The 25,364-nt window shown below is 54.9% G+C and overlaps 1 protein-coding gene across 1 annotated transcript in view; it reads left to right on the plus strand.

Annotated features, from left to right (window-relative positions):
- Positions 1-24,849, plus strand: part of PKP3 (plakophilin 3) — a 39,268-nt gene extending 14,419 nt beyond the window's left edge. The window contains exons 2-14 of the mRNA XM_006019173.1: positions 1,696-1,870; positions 10,988-11,079; positions 11,843-12,561; positions 13,364-13,487; positions 13,818-14,022; positions 17,678-17,852; positions 18,394-18,511; positions 19,020-19,187; positions 20,050-20,235; positions 21,305-21,458; positions 22,260-22,452; positions 23,109-23,196; positions 24,793-24,849. Of these exons, the coding sequence (XP_006019235.1) occupies positions 1,696-1,870; positions 10,988-11,079; positions 11,843-12,561; positions 13,364-13,487; positions 13,818-14,022; positions 17,678-17,852; positions 18,394-18,511; positions 19,020-19,187; positions 20,050-20,235; positions 21,305-21,458; positions 22,260-22,452; positions 23,109-23,196; positions 24,793-24,828 (2,433 nt within the window). The 3' untranslated portion in view covers positions 24,829-24,849. The remainder of the gene's footprint in view (positions 1-1,695; positions 1,871-10,987; positions 11,080-11,842; positions 12,562-13,363; positions 13,488-13,817; positions 14,023-17,677; positions 17,853-18,393; positions 18,512-19,019; positions 19,188-20,049; positions 20,236-21,304; positions 21,459-22,259; positions 22,453-23,108; positions 23,197-24,792) is intronic.
- The last annotated feature ends 515 nt before the right edge of the window (positions 24,850-25,364 follow it).

The raw sequence follows: 25,364 nt of genomic DNA on the forward strand, positions 1-25,364 counted from the left end.
GGGAAGGGAATTTGGCCTGTGGCACATAGGGTTTGCCCTCCTACAGCTGCCAGCATGGGCATGCTAAAGAAGTCCAGCTCTGACCCCACTCCATTCCTTGCCCTGTGGTTTCATGTGGGGTCAGATCCTGCCAAGTGAAAGGAAAGTTTGACTTTGTTTCTGCTCCACTGCACGGCCCCCTGAGAACTAGCTGCATTAACCCGATTCCCTGGCCCTTCACCAGCTAGGAGGGGGCTTGCTGGTTTTGTTGCCCTGGACAGGGGAAACACCATTGATCTGGGTCCATGAAGGCAGTTTTCCTTAAGCGCCCGGAGAATAACTGTTCTTCTGGTGTGGTTTAGTCCTCACCGAGGTATTGGGGCTTAAAGCCCACTTTATGGAAATGGGAGGCTCCTCCCTACCTTGCTCCTGTGGCCATATGGCTGAGGGCAGGCGAAACTTGGGGGCATTGGTGATGCATAAGGGGTGCACGCGGGTGCACGTGCACCCCCTGAGATTGGCAGTGCACCCCCCTGAGAGGAGCGCCACCAATGCTACTGGCAGTGCCTGCAGGCGCTCGCCAGTCGCTGCTGGCTGTTGTCAATCACTGCTATCTGCGGGTGGTTGTCGACTGCTGTTTGGTGCTCACTACCTTCCCCGGCCGCGGACACTGGCACAGCTGCCTGCAGAAGCTCCCCGCTCACTGCCACTGCCTGCGGGTGGTCGCCATGCCCCCTCCCAGCCTCCAGGGACATGTGTCGTTCATGCTTGGGGGATTCTGAACCTCAAGCCTCTGGGTTTAGGGCTGCACATAGGATGCCTGCCAAAAGACTTTGGAAATATCTGAAGCCCCTGGTGGGGGTGGAGGATGTTTGCCGGTTGTAGGGCCACTTATGGTTGTGGACTGACTCAGGGATTTGGACTTGATTTGGCTGATTTGGCTTGGCACACAAAAAATGTCTTTAAAAAAAAATTACAGTGAAATGGCTCAATATCACCACTCAGCTTTCCCTGGTGCCATCACCTCAGGCCATGGGCAGAGGGGCTGCTCAGCTACTCAAACCCACCACTGCCCCCGGAGGAGACTGCATGGGAGGGACTGTCTGGTGCCTGAGGCTCCCAGGCCCAGCTACGCCCATAAATCACCCATGCTAGTTTGCACAACTGACAAGGTGTGGCAGGACAGGGGCTGGCTTTGCCTCCTTAGCTTTCCACCTTAACACAGAGAGGAAGCGGGGCCCCGCCAAGGCCTCACCTGCTTAAGGTGGAACTGGCAGACCTGCTCGGCCTTAAAACCGGCTTCTGCTGCAACGTCAGTTGCTATGAAGAAGGGTGTAACCCTGTCCCTCTGCAGCCCTGGAAAGTCCTGCCCCAGGAAGGCAGGGCATGGACAGGGACAGGGACAGGGGTAGCATGGGCTGAGGGTGTCCCATGCTATTTCTCCAGAGCAGCTGGGACTAAGCAACTCCCCCAGGAGTGCAGAGGGAGGATCCAGCAGCTGGCCCCACCTGCACTCCTGACAGACATGCTTTGCTCCCTGGGAGACTTAGCTTGGCACCAGGATTGGAAGAGACGGAAGGGAGAAAGGAAAACTGGACTGGTGGCCTGGGACAAGCAGACCTCTCTCTCCCCCCGGCTCTAAGGGACAGAGCGAACCGGGCTCCCTGCCCACCCAGGACCATGCAGGAGAATAACTTCTTCTTTTCGGCTTTACAGCCCGAGGCGGGCGTGTGCTCCCTGGCGCTGCCCTCGGACCAGCAGCTGGACAGAAAGAGCAAGGTGACACAGGATGCGGCGCTGCTGAAGAGTGCCCGGGTGCAGGAGCAGGTCCGCATGAGGATGTTGCAGAACAGCCAGGCAGCCAACAGGGCCAATGGCACTGAAGGCAAAGGTAGGCAGGAGGGCGCGGGCAAGGGTGTGGACCTCACGGCTGTGGACAGAAACAGTAGTTACATGAGGGGGACATCTCAGTGGGCAGCTGGCTTTGACCCAGGGCACTGCCCCTCTCACCCGTCACCTCTGGTAGGGATGAGGCTGGGTGAGGACTGGGAGTCGGGACACTGGGGTTTGACTCTGAGCTGTGCCCGGCCACCCCAGGTAAATCACTTCTCTTCTCTGTGCCTCAGTTTCCCCATCTCTGAAATGAGGCAGAGTGTAGTCACCCGGCTCACAGGGGTTATGTGAGGCTCTGGCAGTCAGAGTTTGTGTGGTGTGGCTCCTGGCTGGGGAATCATTGCTATCATTCCCATGCTAATGGGGGCACTCCCTCCCCAAATATGTAACCTGGAGTGTCCAAGGGGTTGGCTGTTATTTATTCCCAAGCCCTGCTGCATGGCTGAACGTGCTGTGGGTGTCGAGGGGCAGCATCTCTCGCCAGCCTAGGCAGGTGGCAGGGGGGGACTCTGATGGGGGACAGGGGAGCAGAACTTCTGCCCGCACCCTGGTGTCAAAGAAAGCAGGAAGCAGGGGTGAGCTTGTACCCGTCTCATCAGGAACCCACCTCCCCTGTGGGGCTCAGGTAACACAAAGCAAGGGGCTCTCACCTGTTGTTGCTGCTTCTGCCTTTAGACACTCCCTCCTATCCCAGGGAGTCCAGCCCGCACTTTATCTCAGTCCCTGCCTCTCCCTAGAGCCTTCCCTCTGGACACAGTCTCTGGTTTTGCACCAGCCTTGGTTGCCTCTTAGAGCTGTTGCTGTCCTCCCCACCCGGCCCAGAGGGCGCACAGACCTCCTTCCTCCTTGACATAGCCAGAGGATGAGACAAAGTGGGGGAGGCAACCTGTGGAGTAGGAAGCGGCTGTATACACAGAGAGCTACCTCCCCGGCAGCTCTTCACCGGGGCCAGGGGAATCCCAGGATGCTGGAATTCATGCAATTTCAGGGTGGTGGAATTTGTCTTCTTCAGCATTCAAAAGCTCATGATTTTGTCCCCAGGGGAAAAATTCTTCCCCCGTTGCTAAATGAGCCCCTCTCACCCTCAAGACCAATAGTAGATGTCTCCCAGTTTCTTCAAAAGCTGCCTAGCACAGGTCTGTCCAGGGGTGGTGTGGTGTGGCGGGTGGAGGGGAGAAGGGAGGTGGGAGTTACACTGTTTTCTTTCAGTTTATTCAGGGAACATCTGGATTTGGTGCCAAACTAGGAGATGGAGGTGGGGAGAAGATAAACCCCAAATCTGAGCCCCCAATCCCTGCCTGATGTAGCTGTGAGATGTAGTTAGCTGTGTTAGTCTGACGTCAAGTAGCTGTGTCAGGAAACCCCACCTCCCCATAGTTCCGCAGGCATCAACCAGGAGCAGTTTGCCTACTGCCAGAGACCAGGCCCATGGTAGACTTGGGTGGGAGGGCTGTTGACTTGCCATGCCAGGCTCCAAGCTGGCCCTCATAGACCTGGCACGGTGTACTTGGTTTATCAGTGCCCCGTGGGATCCTCCCCTCCTGCTCTCCCTAACCCTGGCCCCTGCTTGTGTTCATCAGCAAGTGTCTCCAACACTAGCTGAGATCCAGGCCAGGGGCACAGTCCCCGGTTCACTCTGGTCCCCCAATTCACTTGAAAAACACTGAGTGAAGATGGCACATGAGGCATCCCACTCAGTGGTTTCTGCTTAGTGCTCATGTGCCTTGACAAAATATTTAGGTGCTACTGAACTGGTCAGCTGCAGTCTCTAGACTGGTGTTTGGCTGAGGGGCTAGAGAGTAACTGCCCTCCTGCCCTGCTCCCTTTTGCTGCCCAGTTCCTCCTCAGAAGACCAGCTTCTCTAGTTCTTAGAGCCCAGGACCATGAGTCAGGAGGCCTCGGGCCCCATTGCTCATTCCTCCTCCCCTGAGCGATCCTTCCCACAAAAGCACTGTAGGTACAGCATGCCACTCCATTGCTGCACGCACACTTTGGACCCCTCCACACAGGGCAATGATGAATCAGGCCCAATGGTTCTGGATTCTGCAGATATTTTCTGTGTTTGCAAACTACGGGACTCGGGCATGGCTTAAGGCAGGCAGCCAAGGTTAGATTGGAGTCCACTGGCAACCTAACCCCAACCTACCCCAGCTCACATCCTACAGCCTGTGCAAAGCAGCGTGTCTTACTTTGGGTTTAGCTCCATTCCTCGGTCTCCCTCCCTGCCCAGTGCAAATTGACTCGCAGAGACATTGTAAGTGATGATTGGTGTGGTGGGTGATTATCATCTGCACTAAGACTAGAAGCCTCCATCCCAAACTAGAACCCCACTGTGCTGGGCATGGGATTGATGCCTGTGAAGGGCTCTGAGCTTCTTGGATGAAATGCAGACGAAAACAACCGTGTCTCATTGCCCCTATATGTCCTCCCCCGCTGTCTCCTCCCCAGCAGGTGAGCAGTTGCCGTGCCCATGTGGAACTTTCTTCATGATTTATCTCTTTGATCTCTCACTCAGAATCTAATTAGCAGGGCTGTGCCCACACCCTGACCTGGTATTTTCTTCTTATGGATATAAGAAGCTGCTCTTCTGCAGCCCGAAGCCCCTAAGAGCTGCTCTGGTGCGGCCTGGCAGGCTTCTCTGAAGCTGCTTTTTTCAATGAGCTCCATGCAGGACATCAGCATGCCTCAGCACACAGCCATGGAGCAGCTGGTACACCCCAGGCTCAAACAGGCTGGCTATTGAACCCCCAGCATGGGAAGAAGCCCACTGGCTTGTCCCAGTATGTGTAGCTGCCACAGGAGGAAGTCAAACCTTGTGTCACCTAGTACATTCCAGACATGCATGCATATTCATGCACGCACGTGCACACACACGTGCACACAAACACACTCAGAGACTTGACAGGCCTCTCAGGCAGGAATGTATGCAGGCTACCACACCTCTTCTTCCCCTGCTCCCATATCCTTCAAGCTCAGGGCTGAGACGGAAGGGCATATGACTTCAAATGCCCTGTGTTTTCAGTCTAAGACTTGGTAGCAGCCATCCATGGAGGCAGGGCACTGGGCGTTTGTCTACGTGAGGACAGGTGGTGGAGGTTAGATTAGGTTCCATTAACATATGGAAGATACAGCTAAAAACTAAACTCGTCTTGTTCCTAGCGTGGATTCAAGGGGACAGCTTTTCACTGCCCAGACTGCAACATGGGCAGCTAAGCTGAGGTGAAAAGCTTGTGTCCTAGCTGGGAATAAATCCCGGCTTGGCTACCATGTGTTGGCCAAACCTGAGCTCATGTCTGCCACCTCTCCTGACCTAAACCAACCCCCTGTCATCTCCTCTGGCTCCAATCAGGTGCCAGAAGACATTGCTTGCAGGATGGAACATTGTCTCCTGCTTGGTTGAGAGAGGCATAGGGAAATCATGTTCCAGCTCCTCAGCCCATGCACCCACCTGCCCCTCCAGGTGTTTCTTCCCATGGCTGTGTGGATGCAGAGTCCTGGGTTGGGGACTGGAATGTACATCACAGGGGTGGGGCTGAAGGAGCTGGGCCAGGAGGAAATGGCTTGCCAGGGAGCAAGAGATCCAGACCCCCAAGGGCATACCTGGAATGTGTGCAGGGTGAGGGTGCAGGGGTGCAGGCCTCTTTCCTCAGCTTCTCCCCACAGGTGCAAGGCAGGAGCCTGCTGCCTGCCATCACCATGTAGGGAGATCCACGGCACAGCTGGGCTGGCCCAGGGCTTTGCATGCAATTGGATGCAAATTGGCTCAGAGCTCTTGAAAGCTGAACATCCCAGTGGGGCCAGGACTGCAGCAACCTGCAGCCAGAGCTGTTGTCAAGGGCTCACCCCTATCCTGAGATAATGGTCAGCCCTGCCAATGCAACCCCATCTCTGAGACATCCCCCGGTCACAGCTTTTCTCCTGGGAAGGAAATCCAGCTGGGCTCTGGCATGAGGCTGGGCTTCAGTAGGGGACAGAGGAACACTGAAGACCCTGAAGACTTACCTCCCACTTCCCCATTTGTTTCCCACCACCACAGGGCTGGGGGTGGGGGAGAGGGAGCCTTTGGCCTTGGGAAGTGTTTGGGAAGGCCCTGGTAGCCTGTGTGTGTTCCAGTCCAGCGGGTCTGTAGGCAGGAGAGCCTGGTGGGGGGTGACATGAGGTGACATGAGGCCTGAGACGTGTCAGATGTGCAGTGCAGAGCAGGAGCCCTCCTGATGCTGAGGGTTCATTGATGTCTGCTCCTGTGACTCTGAGTCCTAGACCCACTCCCCCATCTCAGCAGGATTCCCTTGGATTTTATACTGTTTGCATCAGGCCTGGTCTTGCAGCTGTCAGTCAAGCTGCTTCCTAATGTTTAAGTGCCCAATCTGAAGCCCACTGAAGTCAGTGGGAAGCCTCCCATCTGCAGTTTTCTCCTGTGAGGGATCGGGCCCTGACATAGGAGTGCCAGAGGCGGCTGGGCAGTGGTGCCTGACCTATCTGATGTGCTAGGACAGGCGTCTTCCCCTCCCTGGATGTGCTGTGTTCTCTGGACTTTGTCACATACTCAAGGGTTAAGCCAAGGGTTATACATGCTTCATAAAACAGAGTGTGTTAGGGACAGTCAGAATGACAAGGTGCTGCATCAGCCCAGCCAGCCATCATCCAGACAGGGTGTGGGCAGGCCGACCCACTCCAGCAGAAGCAAGGAGGGACAGCAAGGAGTGCATCGGTGATTCATACTGCCTTCATTGGCTTGTCGGGCCTGGCGGGAGCTGGAGGCTGCCCTTTGGTGCTGTGCTCTGCCTGTTGCTCCAGCCCTAGTGCTCTCTTCTGGGGTACCTCAGTCTTGGGGTGCAATCCCCTACTGCTCCCAGGCTGGGTCTCCATACAGCTCTGCTAGGGCACCTCGGTCTTGGTGGGTAACACTCTCTGCCATTCCAGCCAGGGACCCTGTTCCTCACACTTTGTCGGTAACTGCTCCTTGCTCTTTTCTGTTCCTCTGTGTCATAAGCGACCTCCCTCTGGGGCTGGCATGTTCTCATTCTACAGGAATCTCCCTGCCTGGTGTGAATGCCAAGCCTGGGACCCACGCAGGCTTCAGGGACGGGAGATGTGAAGGCAGCGGTAAAATGTCATGTATAGCAAGTGCAGGGCAATCACCCAGAATACTTGGAAGTGCCATTACATGAACTTGGCCAGCAGTCTCCCCAACACTATCAGTGCCCCTGGCCTATGGGTGGCCTCCCCAAGAGCTCTGGGCACCCTGAGCCCTGGTGGCTATCATGGCTGTACGCTCACTCAGGGGGGATGTGGGGCTGGGGTTGAGGACTCTGCTCTCTTCCCCAGTGAGAGAAGGAAGGATGCTCACACTGTAGGCTGAGTTCTGCTTTCTGATGGCGCATGTGGCAGTAGCACGCCACATACACCTGCGCTACATGGACCTTTGACCTTGAAGTGCTTTTTGCATTGCCGCTGAATATTGTGAGCTATTGGCAAGATAACAGAAGAGCCTGGCAGGTGGGAGAAGCCTCTGGGTTTCTTCCTCCTTTCCAGTGGCAGCCCTTACACTCCCAGGCTCTGGGAAGCTGAGAGACTGAAAGCAAGCCTGCACCTCCTGGCCTCTGGCTGTCTGTGGTCCACCCCTGGGGCTGTGTTCCTGGCACTATCGGTTGCGCTGTGTACCCAGCGATAAGCAGCCATTCCACCTGTGTTGGCAATGAGCACACAGAGTCCCTGCCCCCTCAGGTACTAACCGCCACCCTGTGCCCTATCCCTCCTGCCACAGGCACTGTGCAACAGCCAGTTAGCATAGCAGGGCCACAGCATGGCCCTGCAAACAGCACCAGCAGGGTGCTGCTATAGTGTGTAGGACAGGCTGCAACTGGCCTTTTTTTGCAATAGGCCTCCAGCCAAGTCCCCATGGGGTGCCACAGGCTTCCTCACCAGCTGGGACTCAGCTGGGTATAGCCAGCACTGGGATTCCCTCTGGTTTGTGGCACATGAACTTGTAAGGACTTCCCCTGGCCAGTAGAGGCAAAGGGGGAACAGTGCCTCCTTTTGTCCCCACTCAGCTGGGCCTTGGACCATTGCCACTAAAAGCTCCTCCCAGACCTGAGTGCCAGCTCCATCTGTGACAGCACTTGAGCACGTTCTAGCACAGTGATCCCCACCAGAGCCATTCCCAGTCCAAAAACACAGATGCCAGTCTGAAACCTGCTGCTGGGAGGACTCCCAGGCAGCAGGAAGGCCTTCCTCAGTGTCTGTCCAGGGATTTGGTGCATCAGCATGGTCCTGCCAATTGGTTTGGCTCCCTTCCCACAAAAGGGAAGACACAACCCACATGTGTGGTCTGAGTGCCACATCTGGAAATGATTGGCAGGGTAGTGGCAGGGAAGTTGCTGGGCTCCCTGTCCCATACTGGGGTTGGTGGCTGGCAAAGTGGGGCATCTCTTTGCAGCCTTGCCCTCTGCTGTCTGGGCAGGGCTGGGAAAAGACAGGAACCATCCTACCCTGAGCATTGGGGTCCCCACAGAGGCTCCTCAGTGGTGGAGTCAGCTGCTCTAACCTTCTCTGTACGTGCTGGGGTTCCCATGGCTCTGTTTGTTCCTGCTGCAACCATGAAGAACCAGAGCGTGTTGGCTTCCAGCTCCTCCTGATGGCTCCCCCCAGTTCTGGGACACTGGTGTCCAACTCACCCAACAGGGCCCCAACCCCGCACAGACTGACTCCCCAGCTGGTCTGCAGGAGTGTATCGGAGCAGTGTGTTTACATAACATCCCAGGCCTGCCTGGCATCTCTCAGGCTCCTTGCTGTTAGGATGAAAGTAGCTGCCTGAATACCTGCAGGCTGGGGTGTAGTCTCTGGGACATGGGGCTGGGCCAGGCAGCCTTGAGACCTGGGCAGCACTTGCTTAGTTGTAGAAGTTGGCAAGGTGGCACTTGAGCCAGTCTCCCCCTCCCCTTCCTGACCAGAACAAGTGCAGGCCTGGGCTGTGCAAAGTCTTGCACAAACCTGTCAGCGCACCCCCTACCTTGCAGCCCTGCAGGTATGTGATGCCCACATCCCTCTACCAGTACACCCCAGTATCAACCTGCAGTCATCTTGCCATCCCAGTCCTGGATTCTGGTCCCCACCAGACTTCTCCAGTACCCTCAGTCCTAGCACAGAGTTTTGCCTTTGGAGAGGTGGTAATTGTATATAAATCTGGAATGGTCTGTCCAGTCTCAAGTCAAGAGTTTGCAGTGGGGACCAGACAGATGGGACCAACATGTAAGGCGGTATGCCAAAGAATGTATTTGTGTGAGTGGCAGTAAACTGTGACTGCTAATGCCTCAGGCAGGCTGTAGCCTTTTCGATTCTGGCTGCCTTGAAATGAACTCAGTCACTTTTTCTTTTTAAATTGGGCTCCTTGCAATTTAGGCCAACTCTGCATGAATGAACAGCAGAATGAATCCATTAAACAACCCCCAGTAATGGCCATGATTTGGTAGTGTCCCAGATAAGTAAGAGGAGAGATGAGCTGTGCCAGTGTCCCTGGCAGGGAAATAATTGTTATTCTTCCTACGGGGATATCACAAAAGGATATTAGACTACACAGAGGCAGTGTTTTAGCAATGGCATGGGGGGCGGGCCTTGATCTGTGGCCTGTACTCCTTCCACTTCTAGAAAACAAGAGGCCCAATCTCTATTGGCTGGTCAGTAGGGCAAGTAACACCCAACTGATTGGCTGCATTGACTGGAATTGTTTCCAAAACAGACACCAATAAAACTGGTGGCTCCACCTCTATAGTTAGCTCCACGGGTGAAAGCAATCATAAACGGTAGGTCAAGGGAATGGGGCAGATGTTCAGCATACCCCAGGACCCTTTTTGGTACCAAAATAGAAAAGAAGTGCTTGGCACCCAGAAATTCAGGTCTTATTTACTCTGGCAGACGTCCCAGGCAGCTGGGCAGCTAGGAAGAGGAGGACATCATACACCTAAGCTGCTGCTTGCATGAGAGGGGAAGGGATTTTTGTTCAGGCCACTTGAAACTGTTGAACTCAAGCCCTTGATAGATAAGCTGCTTTTGGCAAGGCTGATCTTTCAGGTAAGGGCTGTAAGAGCTGGTCTGAGACCTCCCAGAACCCCCCAGCCAAGCAAGAGGAGACGAGAGATGATCCTGATTACACTGTTATTTTCCCAGCAGCCAAAGGGCAAGGATGATTGATCTTAGGTCTCACTGAAACCAAGGTGGATCAGGAAAGGGATCAGCGAGCTCCATAGTAATATGCTGCTGTGAGCCAGAGGAGACACGGCTCCTGCCCCACAGGAGTTTAGATTCTGCAGACCCGGAGCAGTTGCTTCACGGCTCCCTGCTCGATGGTCTGCCACTGGAAATGTTGGCCTCTGAAGAGGCTGAAGCTGCTCAAACCCATTCCACCTATGACCCCAGCAGAGTCTTAGTGCAGGTCTCCCGTGATGCACTGGTGATTCCCGAAATAATCCATCATCTGCTCTGCCATGGCACTGATTCCCAGGCACAGGTGGGGCACCTCCCTTCCGCTTGCCAGGCGTCCTGCCAGCTCCAGACCTTCTAAAAGCCCTTTTGTTAGGAGAGGGCTTGAAAGGGGAGTTGTGTACAAAGGGAAAGTGTGTAGAAAACGGCAGGGGCGGGGGAGAGGGAACAGGAGCCAGATAAGCTTGGCTGTGCTGAAAGACCGAGTGTGTTTGGTCAGAAAAGGCAAGTGCCTCCCAGGCGGGACTGCAAGACCCCAGCTTTGCTTGTGGGGCCAGACCAGCCCTGTAGGCACAGCAGAGCTGGTGCAGAGATTGCCCCTTCCTCTGCTCAGTTCAGACTCTCAGCCTGAGCCTACTGACCTCCTGGGGATGGTCCCAGATCTCCAGCCAGCCCAGGCGCTCTGCCAACCTAACTCACAGTGGGAACTCTGTGTAGACCCAAGGCTGAGTACCAGCCCACTGCTGAGAGTGGGGGCCAGTCCCCATCTCCAGACTGCATCCCTTGCCCTGAGCCAAAGCGCCAGGGTGCCCACACCCATCCAACTGGTGTCACACTCAGCAGAGTCTGCAAGGCTCTGAGTACACAGCTCGCTCCTGGTTCTGCTAAACACTGCCTGTCTGTCTTTGTCCCGCAGGTGGTGGCTCCTCCCAAATCCAATACAACAACACCCTGAAGTCCTCCTTCAGCTCCAGGTCCCAGACCAATGGTTTAGAGCACAAAGGCACTGTACGTATGAGCTCACCTGCTGGGTGTGGGTAGGCAGACCAACCCACCCATCTGTCTGATCTACCCTGTATACAACACATCTCACTTGCAGAATTTGGTATTATCATAGTGACTGAAGTGTTTTCCCCTAGTGCCAGCTGAGGAAGGAGGAGAAGCAGAGAAGGGGGAGTGATCCAGTAACAAGTGACCCTTCCATGGCATAATAGGAAAACTGGGCTCATAGCAGCCTCAAGGTGCTCAGGGGACATTATATCTGAGCCCTTGTAGCACAGAGCGGCTAAATACAGGCCCATGGGGTTCCCTGGTTATCAGATGAAATCCTGGCATGAGCAGTTGCCCGGCTTTCATTCAGTACAGCCAGGATTTCACCCTTTGTCAGTCAAGGGGCCCCCATCAAATGTGCTCAGGGTAGGAATTAAAAGATGCCATTAAAAAGAAAAAGAAAAAAAGAAGAGTCCCATAACCTCAGGCTGGGAGCTGAGATTCCTGGCATGATCAATGATATCTGATCTGCCAGCTAAATGATGGCTTCAGTTATACCTGTTCAGCCCCTATCTCCAGGGGATGATGTGGTGGAGGCTACACAGGTACTGCTGAGGGCAGGAGGATCTCTCCTCCAGGTAGCAATGGTGAGCAGAAGAAGATTCTGCCTTAGCTATACAATCCCAGCCCAGGAGTTTGCTGGGCTGGAAATTTTCAAGGAACAGAGTACTTCTGCTATTAAAATGGGATGCTGGTGACTCTGGTCTCCTCCTTCCCACAGCTGTATCAGCCAATGGCCAAGGACTACGGCACAATGAAATCTGCTGGGTGGTCCTCCCGTTCAGCTGTGGACCTCTCATCCCACAGGAAAATGGCTGCCATCAGCAATGGTGGTGTGCCAAAGGTCTCTACCTATGGCACAAACTATGCCCCCATGCCAGCCACCCACACCTCACGGCCAACCTCTTTCCACGAGCGGAGCTACAGGGGCCAGCCGAACTTCGACACCATGTCGCTGCATTCCTTGCGCCTGACAAATGGGCCGAGCAGCCCCACGGGTGCAGATGATCGCTACAGCATCATCTCTGAGCAGTTGGATCCAATGGCCCATGGTTCCCTCTACAAAGGCAGGGCCGGTGGTGGCTTCACCAGGTCCTACACCTTCGAGAGGCAGATGAGTGCCGGCTCCAATGCTGGGATGAAGGGCCCAATTGACTGGATGGATGGCGTAGAGGCACCTCAAAACCGGACCATCCGTGCGCCTGCCATGCGCACTCTCCAGCGCTTCCAGAGCAACAACCGCTCACGCCTGAGCACTGGCTCCTTCAGTGGCCTCCAGACGGGACTCGGGAGCTCTTATGTGGGCACAGTAGAGCGCAGCTCCCGTGCCCCATCTGTGCGCAACCTGGCAGAGTCCAACCACCAACTGCAGGACCTGCGGTCCAGTGGGATGTACAATGGGCACCACACACTGATGTCCCAGCAGTCCTACTCTGGCGGGTGAGTGCTGGAGACAGACCCATGGCTGGTGTGTCCTGAGAAGCTGGGCTGGGGACAGGAACCCACTGAAATTCCTGCACAGGGGATGTAAGGAAAGCAGCTTGCCGCTCAGTGGCAACCCCTACAGGCTGGTGTTGGAGCAGCATGTCAGGCTCTGAAAAAATCCCATCTTAGTTATTCATTTTTGGCCAGGGGTTGATGACCACATGGTGCTGGGCCCAGTGAAGAAGTATGCTGGGGCAAACTGGGGGACCATAGAGGCCAATTTGGGTTTTTGCCAGCAGGTGCTTGCAGACGTAAAAATCCCCAAAACCTAGCACTTTACTTCAAACTTGGCACATGCCCGCACTGAACCCCACACATGCCCAGAAGAGGCAGTGCATTACTTCAACCCAGCTCTGCAGCATCTGTGGAGATCAGGTGCTTTAGTGGGGCTTTTTTGGCACTTTTATCTAATAGCTGATGGAATCAGCTTTAGCTAAAAGTGCCAAAAAGCCCCATTGAAGTGCCCAATCTTTACAGACACTGCAGAGCTGGGTTGAAGTAACACGCTGGTTCTTCAGGTCAAGCACACTTTTTTTAACATCAAAACCAAAATGGCCATAGCTTGTGGGTACTGAGCAGCGACTAAAATTTTTCAGTGGGTGCTTAAGCCCCAGAACACCCACGGAGTCAGCGCCTATAAAAGGGGCTCCTTGATGTGGCAGGTAGGACATGGCAGAGCCCTACATTAAAGCAGATTAGGAAGGAGGGCCCCCTAGGAGGATGTGGTAATGCTTCCTGACCCACCTTTGTCTTTCAGATTTGATGACATTGACTTGCCGTCAGCGGTGAAATACCTGATAGCCAGCGACCCGAACCTGCAGGTGCTGGGAGCTGCCTACATCCAACACAAGTGCTACAGTGACAGCAATGCCAAGAAGCAGGTGAGGGGCAGTGAGGATGGGGCTGTCCCCCAAGGCATGCAGGAAAAATACCCCCTTGATCAGGGCTCAAGTCTCGCAGTCCTGTTCATGGGTATACACACTGGTGGAAGATACTGAGAGGAGGTGGCCCTTGTTAGTCTGCAGGAACCTCTTTTTGCCAAATAGTGATGCAAAGGGAGTTGGAAGGGCCTGCTCAAACTTTCCTGGTTGGGGGCAGGTGTGGGCACAGATGGCAGCAGGGCAGGGATCCAGTGGAGGCCAGAGCAGACTCTGTTCTCAAGAGTTCCCTCCATGCCTCAGTCCCACAGCTGTTGCTCCCTCTCCTTTCAGGCTCGCAGCCTCCAAGCTGTGCCCAAGCTGGTGAAGCTCTTCAACAGCCCCAACCAGGAGGTGCAGCGCCATGCCACCGGCGCCACACGCAACCTCATTTATGACAACGCTGAGAATAAGCTGGCACTGGTGGAGGAGAATGGCATCTACGAGCTGATGCGGACGCTGCACGAGTCCGACGATGAGCTGCGCAAGAATGTCACAGGTGGGGGTGCACACACACAGGAGAGGACGCCAGGTGGCATATGAGCACTATTGCTAGTGTCCTTGCATTCCAGGGGCACCTAGAGGCCACAACACAGTATAGGGCTCTGTGGTACTACCTGTTGCACCCAGAATGAGACAGCATAAGCTGTCCCATGGAGCATATGGTCTATACAGATAACGGAACCCAAACATGTGTTGCTAAGAGTCACATGGTCATGCAGTAGGCCAGTGGCAGGGCAAGGAACAGAATCCAGGTCTCCTGAATCTCAGTCTCATGCCACATTGTCTACAGCAGGGCTGCCCAACCCATGGCATGCATGCCACAAGTGGCACAGGCAGCCTTTGTATGTGGCACACAGGAGGTCAGGGAGAGGACAGGCTCTGCAGCAACAGATAGGATAGGCAAGAGAAAGCAGAGCAGCAGATCAGACAGGGAACATAGGGCAGGGAGCAGGAAGAAGAGCAGCAGATCAAGCAGGAGAAGGGGACTGGAGTGGCTTTTGGACAGAGAAGGCTTAACTTGTGGCATGCCTGCCAAAAAAGGTTGGCCCCCATTGGTAGAGTGTAGCAACTTCCCCCCGTTGTTCCTCTGATAGAAAATCACCATCCTCCTTCTCCCAGAGTCCGTCTTCTGGCTCCTTATCTGTGTCGGGACCTTGTTCAAAACCAGCCTACTGGCTTTTGCCACCTTCCAGGGACATGCTTATTTTATAAAGCACATGGAGCCCAGGCCTCCATGAACTGCAACCAGCCTGGAGAATTCCGCTCTGCAAAGTCCAGTGGTTTCTGAGCTGCATGCAAAATCAAAACCATCATAAAGCTTTGCTTAGAGTGAGGACATGAGGCTCAGTTCCTTGGAAACAGCTAAAAAAAATACATGCCACTGCTGAAAAATAAATGTCTCTCTGGGCAGAGCCAAGCCTAGACAATTTCAATGGAGAGAAGTTATCAGAAAGTCAGGAACATCTAAAAATAAGAGGTTGTCCTGAAAGTCCAGCCAGCACCTTCACTCCAGAGGCTGTTTCCAGGCAGCTGTGGATTCATTTGGGATCAGGAATGGCTGATGTGGCTTTATCATTGTCTGTCGCCCCTTTGGATTCATACTACAATTACACGACCTCCCCATCAAGTGGCACTAGACAAGATACATACTGGGAGAGGAGGAGGGTTGAGTTGAGCAGGTTGTCCTTTTCCAAAATGTTGCATCAATGTTTTTGTCCACAATGTCAAATGTTGATAGACATGTCATTTGTTGGAAATGTTTGTAGACCACTTTGCCCATTTCTGGCTTAGGGTGACAGATAAGATGCCATTAAACCTAGTCAGTCAGCTGGTGGCCTCCTAGCCCATGATGATGTAGCCCTGGCAAGTAGCTTTCCTAGTTGGATGTGATTGGGCGTGAAATAGGAATGCTAGCAGTATTTGGTAGTGTGGAAAGCTGGCCTAGTGATTAAACTGCCAAGCCTAGGACCTGAGAGATGTAGGTTCAGATCCCTGTTCTACTCTGTCACAGACTGGATGAATCATTTAATCTCTGGGCCTCACTTTCCCTTATCTGTAAAATGGTGATAACAGCACTGCTATACATTTCAGGGTTGTTATCAGGGGACATACAGTAAAGATGGAGTAAATATTAAAGTGACAGAGCCATAAAATTCAGGCAAAAAGCACATAGTCAGGCTGTGGCTGTACTCTACCTCACATTATGATGAGGCTGGTGGCTGAGCCTGGAGGCAGGCAGCCAGCGATGCAATGAGGGCACACTGCTCCCCTCTGCCTTCCACAGTTTCAGTACCAAGAGCCCCTTCAGTCATAGCTCTCCATGCTTCCCTATTCAAGCCCACAGTGGCCTTCCCTCAAATGCTCAGGGGGCCTTCACACAAAGCCTTCTTGGCATGTATGGGCTTGAAGAACAAGCAGCCTCCCTTAGTAGGCAGTCAGGCAGCTCTGGGTCTTATTCTGCAGGACTAGGGGCAAAGGAAGCTTCAAATAGTTGACGGAGTGGGAGGCTTAGACATTGCCCTAGGTACAGGGCAGGCAGCTGGAGACCCAGCTCCTGTTCTGAAGCCTTGGCTAGAGAAGAGGCATTGTTGCTTTAACTGGGTTCAGAGTTCCTGTGGAGGGGGGAAACCAGGCTGGAAGGAGCCAGGCCCAGGCAGATACAGAGGCTGGGGAGGGATGCAGGATTCCCACACACAGGCTAGCTGCTGCTGTCTGGAGCAAGATGAGTGGTGAGGGGGGAGAGAGCCCTGGCCTGGGGCCAACTTCCACCTGGCTGTGTGTGTCACAGGCAGTGCTGGGCAGGGAGAGGCAAACAGCAGAGATTACATTTGCTTGTATTAAAGGGCCTGTCTAATCCTGCCCGCCAGGCTCCAATTGTCTCATCTAATACCAAGGCTAATGGGAAAGTCGGGCCCAGGAGCTATGATGTGAGGAGCTCAATGCCTATTACATGCATAAAGGAGTCCATGAGAGTGACTTTAGCTACATTCAGTCTGTAAATGGAGAGAATAATCCCCAAAGAGCTTGGTCTGGGGCTGGCTTTGCCTTGCGTGGTAGACAAATCGTCCCCTGGCCTGGTGCCATTGCCCCTGGCTCCCCACCCCACTGTCCTGGCAGGGGAAGATCAGAGCTGCCCCCTATCCCACTGCTTCTTGGGGACATGGATGCTGGCTTTTACCCCCTCCCCACCTTCCCCCACCCCAAAGGAAGATCAGAGCTTCAGGGAGTCTATTGATCTTGGAGAACCCAAGCACCTCACAACTATGAGGGTCTCCTGATTGTTCTGGGAGATACTGCTCCCAATTTACAGGGGTGGGCCTGAGGCCCAAGGCAATGAAGAGACTTGGTGAAGGCCATGCAGGTAGTCTGTAACAGAGCCAAGTCCAGCTCTCCTAAATTCCAGTCCAGTCCCTTATCCACTAGGCACTCCTACCATGGGATGTCTTGGGATGCTCTGCTTTCTCCTGAGGGCTGTGGGAAGCAGGAGGGAGCAGGGAGAGCCCAGTTTCTGGAGCAGGGCCCCTTGAGGAGCATCGGGAATGAAGAAGGCGGTGGGTGGCTGAGCCCACAGGGACCCCATTCTCCAAAGAGGTCTTCCAGATTTCAAGGGGACCCCCCAGACAGCTTATTCTTTGCAGCAAAATATCTTTGCAATCCTGTGGACCTGTGGGGCATGGGAGCTGCTAGAACAGGCTCCTGCTCAGCTCAGATTCAAACAACATCCACCTTCTCCCATTTCCCCCTGCTGCTGTATGTATCTGTAGTGCCCACAGAGCAGGGTGGCTCCCTGGGCTCCTCAGAGCTGCAGGGCAGCAGCTGTGTGTCCCCCACCCCCCAACCGCCAACCCAACTGTGTGTGGTTTTTGACTGAGGCCTCTGCAGCCCCAGGTAACTGGGCCACACCTTGGGAGGCTGCTGTTTAACAGAGAGCAGAGCCAGAGCTGGGGTTTGCCTGGTGTGGTGTCTGCCGAGTGGGTGGACTCTTCACCAGGCCCTGTTTCCATGTCTGGTAGGCTCAGTGAGCCTCAGGGACCACTGGTCACTGTTGCTGGAGGCCCACTGAAGGCCAGGAGTGGGAAGGGAGGGTTTTTGCTCTGTGCTGAATGCTCCAGGGGGCTTAGTGCTGGTTGCTTCTGCCCTGGCCCTTGCAGGGATCCTGTGGAACCTCTCCTCCAGTGACAACCTCAAGGACCGCCTGGCCCGGGACACCCTGGAGCAGCTCACCAACCTGGTCCTGGTCCCACTCTCGGGCTTGGGGTCCCCCACCGTCATCCAGCAGAATGCCTCAGAGGCTGAGATCTTCTACAACTCCACCGGATTCCTCAGGTACTGGCTGCCTGATGCCCATGGAGCACCCATGGCTCCAGTTCAGCTGTCACAGAGGCTGATGGCCAAAGCCAGGCCTCCAGGGAGACCTTCACGGCTCTTCTGCGTGGGAATGGGCATGCCTCTGGGCCCTGGCCACTGTACAATGGGTGCAGGAAAGGGGCTGCTGGGACAACTTAACAGCAATGAAGACCATGTCTCCCCCAAGATTTAGGTTCTGCTGCTGGTGCCAGTGCCATGAACAAGGCCTACCACACCCCAGTTAGGTTGTTGTATCCCTGTCAGCCCTCCTGTTAACCTGGCCAGAAGTCAGGGTCAGTGCCCCAGGGCAGCATTCCCCTGAGAGGTCACATCACAGGGGTTTTGTGTCTCTTGCTGCAGCACTCAGTGTTGACCATTACATTTAGAGATGGGATATCCCCCAACATGGACGGTGGGTATGAGGCAGCAGAGGAGGTGGCTCCTGGCAGGGCCTGGAAGGAACAGGCTGGTGGGGGCAGGACTCTTCCTCACCACAATCTGCCTTGTGCTCCCTATGCAGAAACATGAGCTCTGCCAGCCAGCAGACCCGGCAGAAGATGCGCGAGTGCCACAGGCTGGTGGACTGCATGATTCACTACATCAATAGCTCCCTGGAGGTGGGGAAGTCGGAGGACAAGGTGAGCCCTGTGCCCTATGGGGAGACTGTGTGCATTGGTCCATGCTAAGCAGCAATTTCCACTGCCCCCTACTCCCTGGATTGTGGGTGCCACATATGAATGTTGAGGCTGGGATGTGGCTCTGCATGGGCTGAGGGGTCAGGAGCAGGAGGGAAGCTCAGTGTTGCCAATGGTTCCTCCTGGCTCTGATTTACTGCAGTACCAGCTGCCTTACTCCATTCCTTACATACACACCTGAACCTTAATAGACTCTGCCCAAAAGGCCTCATCACCCCTGCTTACATGGAAGATCCTTCTCCAGGCTGATCCCCAGTAGCTTAGCCAGCCCTGCAGCATTGGAGTGATATCATCAGGTGTACCCGTGACACAATGCTGCCAGGCCAGTGGTGGGTCAAGCCAGCCCCACCACAGAACAGTGGTGACCCATCCAGTCAGTGGGCTTCTGAAAGGTGCTCTGACTGGCACAAACAGCATGGGCTGACACCCTCTTCCCTTCCCCATCACCCAGAGCGTGGAGAATGCTGTCTGCATGCTACGGAACCTCTCCTACCGCCTCTATGATGAGATGCCTCCTTCCGCGCTGCAGCGCCTGGAGGGCCACCGGAGAAATGACGGCACCACTGGGACAGGCGAGCTGGTGGGATGCTTCAACCCCCAGAGCAAGAAGGCACGAGAGGTCAGTGCAGGAGGAGCACAAGGGTGGAGTGGGAGGAGGCAGGCCAGCAGAGTCCATGGCTGCCATTTTGTGGCATGGTCACTCATTGAGTGGACTAGCAGTGGCGAGACAGAGTGAGATAGGGCTGGACATAGAGTGTCCAGCCAGGTAGTGACAAAGAGTGACAAGCTGGGTCCTGATACAACCGAGGCCTGACCTCAAAGCACATCATAGTCAGTGTGAGTCTCTCCAGGACTCTAGTATGCAGCAGGTCGGGCCTTGCATTTGCAAGCATAATGTCTGCAAGTAGATCCCTATGCCAGAGCATGACTTGTTTGAACCCCAAGAAGGCTAAGCACAGGCAGCTGTGTGGCTAAAATTGGCCAGGTCAGATGGGTCACGTGGTGCCTATCTCAGTGTGCTTGTGTCCCCCATATGAATACTCATTCATGGACATTTTAAGACAATCCCTTTCCACCTCATAAAAGGCCCCAGGGTGGGAGGACAACATGCCCCTGCATAGTGAGAACTCCATAACCCCCGACACAGGGATTTGACCCTGAATTAGCACTCAGCTGCCAAGGTGATGGAGCCGAGGCCCAATTCACAGCATGTGTGCTCACTTACGTGGTTTGACATTAGCTCCCTGTGAGCATTCACATCAGTGTAAATGAAGGGGAGCAGAAATGGTGTTGGATCACAAAGAACTGAAGAAAAGAGTGGGCAGGAAGCTACGAGGGAGAGGTGTGCAGAAGAGGGGATGATATGGGGATGTAGGGCTTATGGATGGAGGTGATAGGAACATCTGGCTGGGAATATGTCTGCAGGGCCTGTGTATGGTCAAGTTTATTTGATGGTCTCTCTTCTCTCCTTGGTCTTGCAGCATTACCTGAACACAGATATTGTAACCTTTACGGAGGTGTCCAAGGACCCCAAAGGGATGGAGTGGCTCTGGAACCCCCAGATCGTGGGCGTCTACAACCGCCTGCTCCAGAGGTGCGAGCTGAACAAGCACACGACGGAGGCTGCCTCAGGGGCACTGCAAAACATCACAGCCGGGGACCGGAGGGTAAGGCCAGGAGCAGGGCACAGCCCCACCCAACCCAGCCAGGCAGGGAAGGGGAAGAGTCCTGTCCTGCTAGCCACAGTCTGGGAACAGCCACCCCCACCCCCACTAGCACAGTGACCTCCCAGAATCTTTCACTGCACAGAGCCCAGTACTTAAGTCACTCCTGGAGGTTGCATTTGTGGTAGAGGCCCCTTGGCGAGCAGAGCGGGGAGGCTTCTCACGTGCAGTTGAACGGAGCTCCATGTGAGCTGATTGTTTCTCAAGGCCACAGCCCTGTGCCAAAGAGCTGCAGCCTTCCCCCTCCCCTTCGCCTGCCACAGCATTGTGACGCCACCCTCCCTTGAGGCTGCTGTTTGGCTCACAGCTTGCCAGGGTGGGGACTCCCCTTTGCCAATTCAGCAAGTCCTGTTCAGGCCTGGGTTGGGACCTGCCTCCCACTACCTGGAAAAACTCCTGGGGACAAGGGAGTGGCAAAAGGGAAGAGGAAGACAGATTACAGGAGAAATTGCTGCTCTAAGGGCCCAGAGGGATAAGGAGGCATTGTACCCAGTCTCTAGAGAGTGGTACCCCCTGTCCAGGCCTGACAAGTGTGCCTTAGGCCTTCCTTCCAGCTGTGTAGTGGTCCCTATGACAGCCACTTTCAGGGGAGGGCAAAATGGGGGTGTTGAGGGGCAGGGAGGGGAGGAGGTGACAGCACAACAGACTGGACTTTGCCCAGTGGCATGGGCACAGGGACCAGAGAAATGTTAATAGAAATGGTATGGAGGGCGGAAGGATGGGTAAGCCTGGGAGGGATGGGGAAATGCATAAGCTAGAATCGGAGGGCAGGAAGATGGGTGTGCTGGGGCTGGCTGGCTGGGAATGATTCATGGGTAGTGGATGAGGCTATGAGTGTGGGGTTTGTGGGCTGTGGATGAAGATGGGAGTGAGGGCAGGTGGTTGGGTAGGTTGAGATTGGGGCTGGGGCTTGGAGGGGTGGGGGATACATGTGCTTGGGATGGGGCTGGTATTGAGCAGTTTAGGGGGTGCTACATGTCTAAATTTCTCTTCCCCCATCCCCCTTTCCCAGTGGGCAGGAGTGTTGAGCCGGCTGGCACTAGAGCAGGAGCGGATCCTGAACCCTGTGCTGGACCGGGTCCGCACGGCTGACCACCACCAGCTGCGCTCCCTGACAGGACTGATCCGAAACCTGTCGCGTCACGCCCGCAACAAGGATGAGCTGTGTGAGTCCCGGGCACCCGTGGGGCATACATGGCTCCAGCCCCACTGTCAGAGGCTGATGGCCAAAGCCAGGCCTCCAGGGAGATCTTCAAGGCTCTTCTGCCTGGGAATGTGGGCGTTGGGGCTGCACAGACAGTGCCCCACATTGACTGCCCCTGAGATGAGCCAGATGCCTTGAGCTCCTCCTTCCTAACACAGTCACACCAGCCCCATCACTCATGTCTCCCTCCTGGGCTCATCCTGACACCTTCTTGGTAGAGAGGCCCAGTCCCACCATGGTGGCACTTGCTCTTCTTTCTGTGGCTCATGACAACTGGAGCATTTATCATGGATCCAGATGCACAGTGATGGGGGGAACCAGTGATTAACCAGGGACTTGGAAACTTCCACCCTATCCCTGCTGTCATCCCCAGGACACACTGCCCCATTACTTTTCTTGGCTTTATTCTCTACCCCAGCTCCTTAGCACACCCCAAACCTGGTCAGTGACAGGCCCTGTAGAGACCCCATGGGTGGAGAGCTGGATGGAGGAAGAGTTCTCTGTTCTTGCTCTGTATTACCCCCTTCTCTCAACTTAGTGCCACCTGGGAATCTCATAACTGAATAGGCTCAGACCATTCAGTGAGCCCAGCCCAAGCCCCCTTCCTGTGCTCTCCAGGCATACCCTTCCACAGCCTGGAACATGCTTTCAGGGCCAGTGGTCTCCTCTCTGAGTTGCCACCTGCCCCTGAGGCCATGGGGCACGCCACTGCAGGGGCTTTGCTGTAGCCATAGCTTCTGATGTGTCCCCTTTGCCTCGGCAGCAACCAAGGTGGTAAGCCACCTCATCGAGAAGCTCCCTGGGAGCGCTGGTGACAAGGAGCCCCCGAGCGATGTTGTTGTGAACATCATCGCAGTGCTGAACAACCTGATGGTGGAGAGCCCCATTGCTGCCCGTGACATTGTCTACTTTGACGGCCTCAGGAAGCTCTTCTACCTCAAGAAGAAGAGAGACAGGTGGGAACTGGCAGGGCTTCCAATGCCCTATGCCCCTCCCCTGCCAGCATCAGGCCTCACCCCCTGCCCCAGCTCCTCAGGCTCAGAAGCTCAGCATGGGTCAAGGAGAGACTTCTCCTGGCACCACTTCACCTGGCTGCCAGGGCCTGGTGAGATGTGAGAAGGCCAGCACCTGTTAGTGTCCAGCCAGCCTGCCACCCTCCTTATCACATGACTATGTCACCTCAGCTTGAGACTGGCCATAGTTCCCTTGGACATGCTCCAAAAGTTGCCCTGTTGTGGTGTGCGGGCATCCCAGCCAGGGGCAGTCATCCCAGGCCTGTCCAGTCCTGCTGCTGCCCTCCTGCAGGTGACTAAAAGCCACCCAGCTTCCTTTCCCCCAAGCCTGTGCCAGTAACTCCTGCAACCCCACCCAGTGCAGGGCTCCTGGTGAAGGCTGCTCATCCCTGATCCCTGCCTGGAGCAGTGATCATCAGTCTCAGTGGGCTCGAAGGCCTGTCCCTCCTGTTTTGCCCTCCAGTGCCAGATCCTCACCCCTGGTTCAGAGGGACTTATTTCCTCCTGAGCTCACCCCAGTTAGTCACCATGTTGCTCTGAGCAAACTTCACCTCACCAGGTGTCTGAAGGTTGCTGTGTCCTGTCTCTATTTGCCATAGCTCAGACAGTGAGAAATCCTCCCGAGCTGCCTCCAGCCTGCTGGCCAACATGTGGCAGTACACCAGGCTTCACCGGGACTACAAAATGGTACACTCCTCCCTCTTCTCTGTGAGCTGGGGTGGGCAATGCGAGCTGTGCTTAGCCCTAGAGCTGGGTAGTTTGGCTTAGGGGGCAGGCTGAGTTCTCTCTCCTGGGGAGTGGGGGGCTTCACATGGTAGGACTCTCCTTGCAAGAGGATGGGTTGACTCAAAAAATCAAAGACAATGGTCTGCCCATCGGGTTAAACTAGCTATGGCCCACCAGTTTCTGTAGCCCACAGAATACCAGAGAGCAATGGAACGAGCACCACCTCCAGCTGCCTCTGCCTCCCCAGCTGAAACAGCCAGGTACCCCTTTAGAGCCAGACACGTGGGGACAGTCTTCAGTATGACTCTGCCTATAGTCTTGCCCCTGAAACCCTGGCAAGACACCACCACGCCTCAGCTCAGAGGCTGACTAGCACAGGATGAGAGTTGTGTTGCCCTGACGTGTTAACAGCCGCACGGTAACTAAGAGTTGTCTGGAAATTTTTGGAGCAGCTTTCGATGGGGAAACGCAGCTTTGCCAAAACCTAAACATTTCACAAGAATGTGTCAGATGTGACAGCGCAGTGTCAGCGTTTTGTTTCCTTCCCCTGGCTGGGGGAGGCAAGCTCCCTGCCCAGCACCTTCCTCTAATCTCCAGGGCCCTGCAGCTCTCTCCCAATGAGGATTTCTGTGGCATGAGCCAGGAGGTCACAGGTGAGGCTCAGCCCATGCCCCTTAAAAGCAGTCCCATCCTGGGACAGGGGGCATGAAAAGACATCCCCAGTGCATCATTATGTGCCTGTCCCCCTCACCCCCAGAGGAGGCTGGGCTCAGTGGTTGCTGTTGCATTAGGTTCCCTCCCTCATGGGGGAAGCTCTGGGCAGGGAGGGCCCAGCTGCAGGGAGGTGGAGTGATGACATACCCAGCACCAACACAAGCTGTTTAACCCTCATCTGGTTAGGAAGGACTGGGGACTAAGCACTGCTTCCTCTAAAGCACTGAGGTGCATAAGCAAGTGGCTGGGGGGTCTGCAGTAGACTGTCCTCCCCACAGCTCTCCCAAGAGTTCCCCATGGGATGGGGCAACTTCTTCCCCAGTCACACCCTGAGAAGCAGATGACCCCAGAGCATTGTAAGGGGGCACTAGGTCACCAACCCCAGGTCCTAGTGTGAACTGGGAGATTCAGCAGCAACTTGTTCATGAGAGTGACATCCCCTGAGAGTGCTCATTCATCTCCCACCATCTCCTGCTGTTTCACATGCCCAGGCCACACACTCACTAGCAGCTGCCTCCTCCCGCTCTGCTCCATTTCCTCTCCTGTGCTTTGTGTAACTTAGCTCATAAATCAAGGAACTGTCTAATGGCCTGTCAGCTGTGGCCAGATACCCCTCATGGAGTCCACCCTTATTTTGGTGTGACCCACCTGGTGCTAGATGAACCCCATGAACCCAGTTTCGTTTTTTAAGACCAAGTCTACCACAGCAGAACCATGAGATACCGGTAAGGGGGGAAGGTTTCCAGAGGGTGGGTCTCAGTCACTTTGGGAAGGGTAGGCCAGCCCATGCACCTTGCCCCTTGCCCCACCACTCTTTATGACAATTCTCTCTGTGCCTTGCAGAAGGGCTACCGGAAGGAGGATTTCCTCAGCCTGTGAGGACAAGCGTCCCAGAAGAGGCAGAGATGGGACTGATGAGCCCTAATGCTCCTAAGGAAGCCGCCCATGTAGCTGTGCTCATTGACTCTGCCCCAGGAGGCCTCCTTGGTGCGGCTCTCCCTCTCTTCATAGTCCCACACCAGCAGCAGCTTGGCTCACCTGCCTTATCTTTGCAGCCATTACTGTTTCTTATGCGAACACACTGAAAGCCCCTTTCCTGCTGGGGCCTTCTGGGGCAGCCTCGCTTCCTCCTTGTGTTGCCTTGAGAGTTCAGAGGACTCCGGTGAGAATGGAAGACTCTGAAAAGCTCCTGGGACTCATGGTTGCAGTGCTACCGGAGGTCTACCAGTGCCGGTGGGGACACAAAGGGACTGATGCACAGTGTTCCTATGCTTCTGGATTTCTCCTCACAGAGTGACTCTCTGAAATTAATACTCTTCCTCCCCACCGCACACTTCCCCAGAAACATGTCATCTTCAAATTAAGGAAGATCCAAGATGCTTGTGGAGTTGTGGGGGGTTTAGAGGCAAAGGGCA

The sequence above is a fragment of the Alligator sinensis genome, unplaced genomic scaffold, assembly GCF_000455745.1.
Source record: "Alligator sinensis unplaced genomic scaffold, ASM45574v1 scaffold907_1, whole genome shotgun sequence".
NCBI lineage: Eukaryota > Metazoa > Chordata > Crocodylia > Alligatoridae > Alligator > Alligator sinensis.